The sequence below is a fragment of the Colletes latitarsis genome, chromosome 11 (assembly GCF_051014445.1).
Source record: "Colletes latitarsis isolate SP2378_abdomen chromosome 11, iyColLati1, whole genome shotgun sequence".
Lineage (NCBI taxonomy): Eukaryota > Metazoa > Arthropoda > Insecta > Hymenoptera > Colletidae > Colletes > Colletes latitarsis.
In genome coordinates this window covers 15998472-16012365 of record NC_135144.1, presented here as the reverse complement: position 1 = coordinate 16012365, position 13894 = coordinate 15998472, and the positions used below count along the sequence as shown (strand labels likewise).

Genomic DNA, 13894 nt, shown 5'->3' with positions numbered 1-13894 from the left:
GCAACGTTAGAGCCAAAAGAACGATCGATTCGCTTTACGAAACGTTTAACGACGATACGAACGAACTCAACTCGGAAGGAATGGATTACGATCGTCGTTCGAAGAAAACGGAGCCGATGGACGATCGTATTCGGTTTTGGAATTCGTACGAAGACAAACTCTCCGACGCAAACACGGAAGTCGAGGAGTACGGTACTCCAGGAAACGACGAGGATCACGACGATTACGCGAAAATAAGCAGAAGCGTTAAATCGAAGAAGAACGATAAACGCAATAAAACGTTCAAGAAACAGAAACGGAAGGGTCACGCGAACAAATCGAGCAACAGGAAACGAAGACATCATAAGAAACATTCGAGCGGTACGGGAACGAAGAACGGCGAACGCGATCGAAAGAAACACAAGAAACGCACATCGAAACCCGGAAATCATCACGGGAACGTTAAAAAGAGCAAAATTCCACGGGACGAGGACAAGACTCGTCGTCGCGAATCGTCCGTGAAAAAGGTCAAATCGCGACGCGAAGAAACCGACACCAAGGATGTGAGTAACACCAGACTGTAAATTATTTGTATCGAAGGTGAAGCACGACAATGGGTAACGCGTAATTTAATTAAAGAAAAGGATCGACGGTAATCTTTTAGACAATGACTCGGGACGACGATTCCCAAAGGAAAAGGTTCTCGTTGCTTCTAGCGGCCGATGACGTGGAAGATGAATCGCAAATGGACTCGGCTCTGCACGGCGAACTGGCTGGAAAGATCGTGGAACGCGTTTTCGAGCAGGTGCTTTTCAAAATGCATTGCTCGAAAACTGTTCGAAAGTGTTTGTTACGGTTTTGATATTGTTTCAGGTTCAAAAGAACGAGGATCTGAAGGTATCGCTGGGCCCAGGACTTTACCAAAGACACAAAACCGACGACGCAGTGACGGCTAACAAAAGATATCGTCAGTCTCTCAACGATGATGACGTGAGTTTACGAATTCACTCTGGTCCATTAATTACAAATATTAACCCTTTGCACTCGTACTCATGTTTGAGAAGGCTACCAGTCAACTCCGGCACCCAGTTACTCGAATAACTATAATAGAAGTTGGACAAATTTTCCGGTGAAATTAAAAAGTTTCAAATCATTCTGGAAAAATTATTTTTAGTTGCAGGGGCCAATTACAATCATTTTTCGTGAATAGACGTACCCCCGAAATTCTATGTATTTTCGAAAAAAAAAAATTCTTTATCAGAAATATAATGTGTGGCCACTGTGGCCAGAGAGCTGTGATTATATTCCTCGTTTGTATCACTTAATATGTAGATATAGTCCAATAGTAATTATATATTCGTCATTATCGTGCCGTCTTTAACGCCATTAATGGTAATTTTAACAGATGAAACACACGGAAGTGTTGTTGAGAAAAGTTATGCTGCTTCTGAACAGATTGGTCTTCGACGAGGTTCAGAAAAAGACTTGCGTCTCTCTGCCGCCGGATTTGACAGAGTTCCTGGACTGGATACTGAACGTCAATCCTCAAGAAAGTTCGCTGGAACAAGTACTCGATGTTTCATGGACGAGTAACAATTCCTTTCGAACGAGCTCTATTAAATATATCTTTTTATTCAGATCCCGACGCTGCCGCTGGTACACGAGACCGAGTCTACGGATCACTTTCCGCGGGACAAGTTTTTGTTTCAGGCTTTCCCGGATCTGGGAACGAAAGGCGAGATCGATGAATTGCGCAAGAAGCTTCGATTAATGGAAAGCCTGATAAGGGAGTACAACGCGCTGTCGGAGAAGGAGAAGACGAAAGTGCGATCGGTTCACGATTACATGGCAAGTTATGAATATTCCGCGCGATTAGCCCGAAAACGTCGTGGCTTCTACGTTCTCTGGTCGGTCTGTTTAGGCTAAACAACTGGATATGCTGTTGGAGTACATCGAGACGAAGAAAGAGGACGAAAGAAAAGGGAAATTGTCGACTTCGATCGGCGCGGCTGTCGGGAAACCCGGAAGGATTTTTCACTATCAGACTGGAATTAAGAACGCGACTAATGGAAGCTATTTGACGGGATCGGACCTTGGCTTTTCTCCTTTAACGAACGTGCCAAATATGCTGAACTTTGGCAACGCGAGTCTCTTCGGGGACGGAGAATACTTTCGCGACAGTAAATATATCGCGACTGTCTCGATACGGAGTTTTCGAATTTAACAACATTTTCTATGCCCTTTAGACAGCATCGACTTTCGTCGTAAAGGGCGCAGGGTGGCTCGTAGCGCGGACAAACACCCAAAGCAACGCGAGAACCGTGTGCAACGCAAAAAGCGCAAGAAGAAACATCGGAAACGTTACAAAGGTGCGGGTGCTATTGATCAGTTGCAAAGCAAAGACAGCGCGCACGAGGTTACAGCGTCGCGACGGAAACGTGGATACTTGGACAAAGATTACTGGGACTCTTTCGTCGCGGGATACGAGGAACCGCTAATTTTTACGTCTATGGACATCAACGTGAAGCCGGACGAGTCGCGTGAAATAAAGGAACGTTTGGGGAACGAAAATACAGAGAAGTATGTACCAAGTTGAAAATATACAGAGCTAACAAAGTGAGCGCAATGTTTATTTGTAAATGAAATATAGTATAGAGTATAGAGAGTATGTATTTTTTTTTGTCTATTTCGATCCTAGTTTAAATCGTATATGCGTTGTTATTATCACATTCGTATACAAGTACAGGACTCGATATTCGAAAGACGCGCTTGCCAAAGGGATAGATGAAAATTACTCGAACGAACGGAACGTCGATTTTTCCACTTTGAATAATTCATTGAGGAAGAGGAAGACTTCAAGAACGACGGAAAGTTCGAGTACCTCGACGAGTCAAAGTAATCATACGTGATATTTAGAAACGCGGTAGCATTTCTGTGATAGTAATAGAAATTTAAAAATATTGTTGTTGTCAGATCCACTCGTGGAAAGAGAGGAGCCGATAACGGGAGAAAACCGAGTGGAGGACGAAGTAATATTGTTGAATAAACGACAATCGTGGAAAAAGGAGAACGAGGAGCAGTTGGAGGAAGTTGCTTTTGGCGAGGACATGAGGAAAGGGTCAAAGGACAAGGAGCTGTTCGAGAAACTGATCGAGATAGATAAGGAGAAGAGTACGTCCAAGTCGAACGCGAGAGGTAAACGAAAAGATGAGAATAACGTATCGCCGATTAGCTCGAACACGCCGCGGGAAAATGATTTCAAGATGAAACGGGATCACGGTTCCAAAGATTGCGTTGCCTGCGATCGAAGCCGTAATTACGGTTTATCAAACGAGGACAAGTTGAGAATGCTCGAGAGAAAGATAAACGTTTATTCGGATCGAGACCAACGTGTTCGATACGCTACGTGTTCGTGAGAAGGGTGAAATGAAAAGTTTAAGTAGAAGAAGATGAGTGAAAATTAAGAACCAAAAACTAAATAGGCCTTTAGAAAAGGAAAATGGATCCCAAGCGATATCGAATCGAGTTGCTCGAAGCACCCAGATGTGAGTTTCATCAGAAAGTTTTACGGAAACCCTGAAACACAGGAAGTCTCAAAGACTTCCAAACATTTGGAAGTTTCGAAGTAGTTAAAAAATATCAGATAACAGGACTGAGGATGATCGAGATCACTTTGACATCGGTTCGTTTCGACGGACATTTATCGTATAATAAATGTAACGCCTCCGTAAATATAGCAATCTAAACAACGCCGAATCAGCAACCAATTTTACATGTATATGAAATGAAATTTATAATAAATTTTATTAACAGTATCGCTATTGTAATATCGTTCTGTATCGTTAATTTTATTCCGCAGGAAAATCTACGCATAGAATCGTCTCGTTTGTAATGGATAAATGGTCGACTGTGATACAACGGGTGGAACGTTTGTAGTCAGGGTAATTGTATTTGCGGTACAACAGTGCAAGACCGCGTAATATTGCAGTAAACCGGCAGGTACGCGTCGTTGCTTGACAGCGGTCGTCTAAATAATTTCATCAGATACATCGATCGCCGATGAGCTTTATCGTAATTGACACGTCCGTTCTATCTGTCCGACAGGCGAGCCTGCGAAACCTCGTAAATCGTCCTGTCGCGATGAACTCGACGGCCTCTCGTATGTTTGCGCGCGCGTACAACGCCCGCGCTAATCTATGTACGAAAACTGTCCAAAGCCCTGCGATTACCGTCGTCCAATTGCTCTTCGCGAACTACGAGACCCACGAAACGCGTCTACGGTAAAAACGTACAAATTCGAAGGTCGTGGGTCCATCGAAAAAGAATCGAAAGACGCACAGGAGTCTGCAATATTTTTCCAGGGTACAAATAATATCTGTTTCTATCGGGTTGTTAGGAAACCAGCTTCGTTTTCTTACCAACAGAGACGTTAATTGTATTTTTAATCAGTAAACTTTATTCTAAACAGTATTCTCATTATAGTATATTTTCACAGCTGGCGTTTCCAGGATTATTTTTAAAAAATTTCGTTTGATTCTGAGAAATTGTATTTCTTTGGTGCCCCGTCAAATATGGAAAATCAGAAGCTGCATTTTCGGCATATTTTCCTTTTTTATTACCGAAAAGGTAAGAATGCTATTCATGCAAGAAAATAATTGTGAAAGGAAGAAAAACGAAATTGCATTCCGAACAACCCGTTAGTTAGCGTCTAAGAAAGTATATTTACGGTCTAAACGCCTGAAAAGATTAATAATTTACACCTGCGGATATCGCCCGGAACGACAGAAAAATTTTGTTTCGAGTCCGAACCTCGAGCTCATTTAACATTAACGTCGGGGGTTCGCTTCATTTTACCCGGAATACATTTATACAACAAATTATCGGTCCCCGGTGGGACGGACCTGCAATTTTCTCCCCGCTACGAATTTCACCCCCCTCATATAAGGCCACGAACTCGCAGGAAAACGGTGCATAACACAAATCGCGAGCCACCGTGTCCAGTGATAGGAATTCCGATCGGAAATTTCGCATTGCATTATATTGCATCTTAATTAAACCTTTGAACGCTCGTCGAGGAAGATACATTGTACGTCAGCGTGAACTCGATTAATTCCCTTGATAAATTATTTTATTGTAAAAATTTAAAACATACTCCAACTTGAATGATTTTATTTTCGAAATACCGATAATTCCGGTGCATATATGCGCTTGAAACACCAAAAGGGTTAATAAAACGCTATCCTTCGTCCATAATTAGTACGTCAAGAACAAGAACACATTGTATCGGTCGAATCCTCACCCTCGTACGGATAACATCCAAATACAGAGCAGTATATTTATACATTGTATTTGTTAACCAACATATTCGCGGCTCTCGAAATGATATAACAACCAACATGCAGTTTAGATGAAATTTTATAAATCGACTTACCCCGTTGTTGCGGCGTATCGTAACGGAAGAAACATCGCGTTTCCGATTCCTCTCGCATTGCCTCGCGTTCCAAAGCTTCCCGAGGGTCCGGGAGAAATTTCCGGTGCCGTCTCGACGATTCCATAACCCGCAAGATCGGCCGCAACCGTGGCTGCAAAACTGATTAAATCTCGCCACGAAGAAAGAGTATATCTCATCGCGGTGTTTCATGCCTTTTCTTCTTCCTGTTTCTCCCTGTCTCCTGAAACTCGCGGTGGAACAACAACCAAAAAAAAAAAAAAAATATGCATTCTCTCCTTCATCCCTTTCTCTCTCTCTGTCTCGCCAGAAGCAGGAAATATCTCGAAAGTTTTCTCGTAAAGTAAGTCCACGGCCGCGGAATACCCCCGGGCCAATTAAAGTCCCGAAATCGGACTAAGCGCTCGCTTATGCAGGCGAGGGAAAGACGGAATACGGAAAAGGGATGGATCTAACAACCGCGGACCGACGAACGTTATTACTTATTCGACTCGAGGATTTTAAGGGTGGCCGACACGCGGATTTATTTAGATATTCCGACGGTGAGCATCTGCTCGAGGTTCGACTGGCTCTTGTCTGCGCGCGATATTCCTCATTGCTTTCGCTCTTCTTTCACTTTGCATTAATATACAAAGAGAGGGAGAGGTAGAGAGAGAAAAGGAGATAGAACGGAGTGTCTGCCATCGTCCGTAAACCCCTGCTGCTATTTTTACATAACATTAAGTTTGTTCGTGTAACGGAACTCCTGCCCCTACCCGACGAGGGGGTTGGGTCACTAATGGGGGTTAAAACGCGGAACCAGAGCTACGACACCAGACGCGCGTAGACGACGACATCGAGAGAAATTTCACCGATCGACTTTCACCCTTTGCAAACGGTGTTTCTGAATGGAATATGCTTTGAGAACCTCCTCGGACCCAAAACGCCTTGGAATCTATCCGGAGCACACTTTTACTTACGATAAAAATAACCCTGGGCCATTTTAAACCCTTGTTTTACGATTTCTTATCGAGCAAATGTACTCGCTCGGGCTATTGAATTTGTTATAAATAAAATTAGCATAGTTCGATTTTTATTAAATTTTCCAAGTTATTTTCAAATATGATACGTTATACTTTAAATAGAAATTGCGTCAAAATAAAAGAAAAATGTGTGTACAAAATCATTTGCATTCGTGAGACTCGTAAAAATGCGGACAATAAAGGGGTGTTTGAATATGTAACACCTTGGTACCAGAAAACTGAAGTGATAATTTCTAATACAATCGCGTATCGGGTCGATAATATTTACATTCGGAAAATTAGATATTTTTATTTATTTAATCTTTGCTCAGTAGCCTTTTTCTATCCAGTGAGCCATAATTGCCCATTCTTAGCCCTATCAATCTACAATCTAGTGAATTTTAAACACGTTGTACATTTGAAATTCTGTTTGCACGAGATACGGAGAGAAGAACTGGTGGGGTTGTAAATGATCTAGCGGTCGCGGAGGCAGTCTATCGATCTCCCAAAGCTGCCGTCATTGATACACAGCCACTCGGCGCAGCGCGGAAGGAATTTTTTAATAACGCGAAGCAGCGTGAAGCACTAATACCGAATTCGCCAGCTTTTAAAAGCGACTGATACGATTTTTATGCGAACGGGGAACGGGAGAATGGAGATGAACAATCGTACAAAAGAAGGAGACTCGATTACTGGGAGGGGGAGGGGGAGGGGTGGGATATATTCAGCATATTCGCGCTGCGATAAGTACACATTGTTCGACACATTGCGTCGCGACGTCGGAGCTATCGTTAGTCACGCTTAGCCACGTTTTTCCACGGTGATTCTCGTCGACGACCTCAATTTAGTGGCAGCTATCGATCGAGCCGAGCGAGTGGAATGCAAATCGTACCTCTTAATTGGAGAATGAATTCGACTACGGTGCACAATTATTCATGAGTGCACGACTGTCGATGGCAACTAGTTCCGATACACACCATGTCCCGTCACTTATGGCAATCGTATCAAAACCAGTATCGTTCCGCGATCAGGGCTAATTATAAATGAATCTTACGGTCGTGCTATTTAAGGAAACAGGTTCGACTCGTAACGATTCATTTTATACCCGAATTATAGAAAGAAGTTAGGGAGCTATTATACGTACTTTTTGATCAATTTTTTTCCAAGGAACTGTACAACCCTTATCGTCGAAATATTTATCGAACATGTATTTATCGATTTCCATGTAATTCGTAAAAATGTTCTTAAAATAAAATATTCATATTTTGTCACTGGTATTCATGCTTAAATAGAAATTGTAAAAATAAGTTAAGGAGCCTTTTCGATCATTTTTTTTACAAGGAACTATACAACTCTTTTCGTCGAAATATTTATTGATCTGCATGAAATTCGTACATATTTTCTGAACGTGGAATATTTATAGCTGGCCAATGTTATTCACGACGAAAAATAGAAGAGTAGTCGTGTTTCATTAATTTTATACTCAAATAGAAATGATAAAAAGAAGTTAAGGAGGATTAATTCTACTGTGAAACGCGTATCGAGGAATTTAAACAACTGATCTCTTTTTATCACTACAATTTTATTATTATCTTCACCAGTAACTTAAATACTTAATTTTTTGATCCGTCAGGAGGAGATTCAATTATTATAATTCTTTTCGTCGAAATATTTAACGATCTTTCTAAAATTCATCGAAATTTCCTCAAAGTAAAATATTTCTAATTACTCGACGTTACTGATTCTGAAAAATAGAAGAGCACACGAAGGGGTTAACGAGTATGTCGTTGGATCGGTCCCGTGACTGGCTCCAACACATTTTACAACAAAGAGGTGGGTTCTTATCCTTATTGTTCGTCGAACGTAGAACTCGATGAAGGAGCAAACGCGGTTAAGAAAAAAGGAAGAACGCGAGCAGCGCGGGTGAACGGAGTGAAAATCCTGGCGGAAAGAGGAAAGTGGGTGGCGGTCGACCGAGGGGGCAGGGTCTGGCACGCACCCCCGAATGACAGATGGTATTTTCGCGTATCATGATCGCGGCTAGGATAGTTTCCTATATCGTGGAATATACAGCCCTGGCCTGGCATCGTCGACATGTCGATAGCAGGCCTCGCCGTGCGATACATCCACCGATATCCCCGTACCATGGGTATCCGCGCGGACCATCCCCTTCGTTCGACCGCTAAATGGCCAACCGGAGCCACCCCCATGGTGCTCAATTATTGATACTTACCCCTCGCGCACGTATCCCCGGTTGCATGTTCCCGATGCGTTGGCGTCCTTCGATCCTGTCTACGAGGATGCATCTCCCTACGATCGACGTCCAGGCATCCATTGGACGAGCACGTATCTGAAAAGATGCACGCTCAAGTAAAACTCCGATCTAATTAGAATATTTTCTATACGATCGTTGGGAATCGGACTTATCCGGGCGCTTACGATTGGAATTTAAACGCTCGCGAATCGCGGGTATCCGGGAATATTCTTCGCGGTGAAGTTCTAAACAGGGACGGGGAAATTTGAAAGGTAGCGGCAGTTTCGGAGTTTATAAATCCCGAATCGACGAGAGGAAGGGCTGAGAACCGCTGTCGGTCGCAATGGCCTCGATTAACCGTTTGACCGGCTAGAGCGAGTGGTCAACGTTTTCCAGGCGTCCGGCTCGCCCTATTAGAGATCTACGGGAAGCCTGATACAGATATCCGGAGGCGGACGGTACCGTTTCAATGTTTCTTTGCATCGAATTCTGGTCGAGGTCGGGTACGTTCCAAAGAAAAAGATTGAAAAAAGAAAAAAGAAAAAACGTAGGAGAGAGGAACGAACGAAACGAAAGTACGAGCCCCCGCCTGATTAAAAGTTTTCCGCGCGATTATTGTGGCCGTTCCTTTCGCGTCGAATCCGGATCGATCCGTTCGGATTAATCGTTGGGACTGTCTTCGACCCGTAGGAGCTGAAAACCGATTCGAAACGAACGACGAACGGACAAAGTGGAAGCAGAAGGAGCAAGTAGAGAGAGAGAAAGAGAGAGTGGAAGAAATGAAAACGAATTTCACCCCGGTGGCGTGGAAAATATGATCTACCCCCGCGGTCGTCCCGTGAACTTTAAGACATTCGTCTATTCGGGGCTCGTTCGTCAAGCGAGCCGAAGAAAACGAAAAGAAAAGAAAAGAGGCAGCAACGGCAGCCACCATAAAGCGATCGGAGAGACCCTCTCTCCACCCATAGAGGAGCCGCGTCTCGCCTCTAAGTGTATTAGACTCGCGTTTCGGGTCGTGGAAGAAGCTGCGAGGGTGGGTGCAAGCCGGAGGACGGTTTCGAAGGGTGCGAGAGGGGTGGTCCGAGACCTGTACCCCGCTAATGGCACCCTCGGGGTATTCCCGGAGAACCCTCTCGTATTTATTATTTAGCGAGGATACTGCCAGGAGGGAGTGAGCGAGCACGGGGGCGGCGAGAAGGCGAAAGAGTGGAAAAGAAGACGCGAGAGAGAGGGTCAGCGCTGGCAGCCCACGAGGATTTATCCGCAAACATCACACATCGGTCCCAGACTTCCGTCGAGCACGATCTCCAGAATGGAAACCGCAGGAAATTAACGGTGACACGTGGTCGGCCCGGACACGTGTTTAGCCACGCGCTAACGATGAAAAATACGGCGTCGTGTCGCGTTTCGATACGAACGAGATACTATTTCGCGGTCGCGTCGATCATCCAGGGAGAGGGGAATTCACCGAACGGAAGTGAAATTTTCAAATTTTCTTCGTCGTTCGTCGCCCTCTTCGAGACAGTTTTTCTATTTCTACGTCATTTGAAACTGTGACCTTTCGAGAATACAGAGTTATTTAACTCCTTTGCCTTAATTTTTCTTGTAAATTACACGTTGTATGAAAGTATGTTTCGAACGACAGTTGTTTGGTACAAAGAGGAGGATACACTGTTGTTTTCTACTTGTGTACAAATTTCTTAAGAATCAAATCTCACTGAACCTTCTATCCTGTATCTAATAGTTACTTTGCTTTTTTGAATGTACAGTGTTCACTTATACTGCGTATTACTCAGATCAAATGGATGAGAAAAGTTCGTATAAACTTACGTCCGAAAATGCTTTATTGAAAATAGAAGCGTTCAAAGATTAAGGGATAAAATTTGTCTTACAATTCGTTGTACAGAATCGAGAATGTATTCTTTAGTATTGTTTTCGAACATTCCTTATAATTCCCGCAATAAATCACAAACAAAAGTTTACATGTTTTCAATAAAGTTTAATGTTAAGTTTATACGAACTTTTTTTTACCTATTTCACCTTAGTAACGCATAGTGTAAGTTTGGTCTCAAACTTTTTGGACACCCTGTACAATTACTCGGTATAACCTAACTCTGCGATGATTGTATCCACGCGTATTTTATTTCTCGTGACGAGTGTTTAACGCAATTTTGATTTTAGACCATTGTAAACTACATAACCTAAAAATCCCAATTCCCACGAGATCGCAACTTGAGAATGAATTTTTCTAGTCCCGTAATGGAAAATCCTGTCATCCATATATGGCCGACGTGGCAGTCAAGGTGTTACAGTCGAACTGTTGGAGCAAGAAACTTTTATTCGGAATTTAATAAGTAGTAATGAATACCAAGTGTCCAAGTCCGCCATTAAAAGTGCGTTACCACGTTCGATGGAAATAGGAACGAAAAAGCGCAGGAAGATTCGAGCGGGTATGGTATCAATCGAAGGATCGATTCGCCGATTACGCGGTAGCAAAACAACTGGAAAAACATCGAGACGGGACAAAAACGGATCCGATCGTAGGGGAGGAATGGTCGAGGGAGCGTAGGAGGGGGATTGGAACCGGGAAAATCGGAAACAATTGTCGCTCGTGTAGGTTCGAAGAGAGAGCTTGTGCGCGCGCAATTTGCGCGTCAGGAGAATGCATGCTTCGATGGCAGCAGCTGCGGGACGTTATTGATACTACATTTCTCCCGATTTGACGAATTGCCGTATTGGACTAATGGTCCGAATACGAAGGCCCGGGCCAGACCGGCTTCTGACTCGCGGCTTCCTGCCCGAACTATTGACCCCTCGTAAAACTATAACCTGCTCATAATTCTCCGTCATTTCGGTCTAGAGGAAATCGGAGGAAAAAAAAAAGAAATGAGAATGTTGCTGAACGAACGGCAATGGAAGTACCGATTCTCGGTTCGTTGTTCCAAAATTAATTCGAGTCAAATTCTTGGGAATTGGATCACGCGATCTACGATGTTTGGTATTTCAATCAATTTATAAGGTTTTCTTCGAAGCAACACTCAGAACTTATTGTTTGTTGCTATTTATTGATTTTTTTGGACAAATCTGGGAAAAATTTTAATGGTAAATTCTGGAGGGCAAAATGAGACGAAAATCAAGAATACCAATTTGTTGATTGAAGCCTCGTTAAAAAGTTATTAATGTTCAAAGTTCCGCCTGTAGAACAGCTGTAGAGCGTCTCATGCTGAATGAGAACCACTCGTTCGTGCACGCAGCTGTTCGAACTTTAAACGTTAATAACTTTTTAACGAAACCTCGATCGACAAATTGATATTCTTGATTTTCGTCTTATTTTGCTCTCTAGAATCTCTCACTAAAATTTTCCCCACCCTGTATATTTTATACAATCTTTTCGAATGAAACCTGCATAAAATGTAACGTGTTTCAAGAGCAATATATAAAGTATATAATTCAGTACAAAGAGGATAGCAAAAACCCCCTGTATACAAATAACAAAATTAAATTAGATGCAAGAGTTAAAAAAAAAAAGTGTGTTAACTCGAAATCTTGAAAAATTTTAAAAGGTGAATAAAGAATTTCAATTAATTTACAGCGTTATCGAGACGCTTCTAATTTCGTGGATCGCCCTGTATATCGAACGGATGGTTTAAATTTCAATCTATTCTGGTATTTGAAGCGAAGTCGAACAGATTGATATAAATTAGATGCTCCTACCAGAAAAATGCGATGTCCGTCGAAATCGAGCGGCCCCACGGAAACACACGGCAACACTGAACACTCTCGCCAACGGAAACGATAGGGTGAGTTCAGAACGAACGTCACAGAAATATCGGGATGGAAGTTAGGAAAAATAGGTCGATTAAGATTGTCGGTCTCCATCAAACTGTCTGTTAAAATATTCTGTCGGCGATCGAAACGTAATCTCAACGGAATGGAGGCGAAAATACGGCACGGAACACACGTAACGCGTGTATCTGTTCAAAAGAGAAAAGGGGACTGAGGTATGCGACCGCTAGCTAGCAATATCGTCGAACGTAAAGAGAGAAAAAAACGTCAACAAAGACAAACTGCCTACGAGTATATTCTAAAAATATATACAAGCTGGTCGACCTAGCTAGCCCGCTACAGATCACAGCAAACAAAAGTAAACTGTTTACAAAGTCAATGTTAGATCGAAATGACCGAAAGAATCCTTAACCTTACTTTAGGTAAGGAAAGAAAGTATTCAACGTTGGGAACAATATATACGTATATTACATTATACGAACTCCTAACCTTAAAAATTTGATTTCTCTGTTTAACGAAAAGTTCAATATTCTTTCCGATATTTTAACGAACGTTCCATACACAAAATATCAGTATTAAAGTATATTAAGCCGATATACATAGGCTTTCCTCGAAATAAAACGACAAAAAGTGTTTAAGGAATATAAACGTACGAATTACTTCAACTTTGTACGAATATTTCGAACACGTAATTAATTTCGTGAACTTACGCCATTTCTCACGGATATTCATAGTCACAAATTTTGTTAATGGCTGACATATTGGATTCCGATCACGACGCAGAATGAAACGTTCGTTAATTAAATCTATATTCGAATGGTAATCTGTCATTCGAACGAATTTCATAAAACCAGCATTAAATCTTATTGAAAAGCTGATAGCCTTCGATATGTTTATCTCGTATTTCCTCGTACGTTAAAAGAAAGCTCTGACAAGCTTTCCCACAATTTATAGGTTCTTTGATATTTCGATAATAACAGACATTATTGCGAAATGACACTCACCTTGCAGGTCATCGTGTATAAACATATCATTCTGATGAACTGGTCCGAGAGCATCAACTTATTCTAACTAATTGTCACAAATTTGTTTCCAATTAACGAGTATGTACACCAACTTCGCGTCATCGAATACTTTTGAGAAAGTAAACGGTTAAGTCGAACGTTCGATCAACCGGTGAGCGTCAGTGCCGCCACCTAGAGACAACGCCATGAACTATGTTCTTATTTCGAATTATCTGCCGTGAGTCAGTGATCCTATTAATTTTAAATTATTATTCAATCATATATTTTCTGTTATTTCTCTTAAATTAGTTTCATACGAGTACTATACATTTCAAATCAACTTGAGTCAAGGGTCGGTAAAAAAAATTCAAAAAGTTGTAACGTAGTCATATTTCGTTCGATCTAGAAAATAATACGCAGT

The 13894-nt window shown here is 42.1% G+C and overlaps 1 protein-coding gene across 1 annotated transcript; it reads left to right on the top strand.

Annotated features, from left to right (window-relative positions):
* Positions 1–265: 265 nt before the first annotated feature.
* LOC143348325 (uncharacterized) lies at positions 266–10556 on the top strand. Its single transcript, XM_076778408.1, is given in 11 exon segments — positions 266–784; positions 853–969; positions 1385–1616; positions 1619–1827; positions 1901–2159; positions 2226–2559; positions 2726–2874; positions 2953–3174; positions 3268–3369; positions 9852–10028; positions 10480–10556. Coding segments are annotated over 11 exon segments (2016 nt in total). The 5' UTR covers positions 266–646.
* The last annotated feature ends 3338 nt before the right edge of the window (positions 10557–13894 follow it).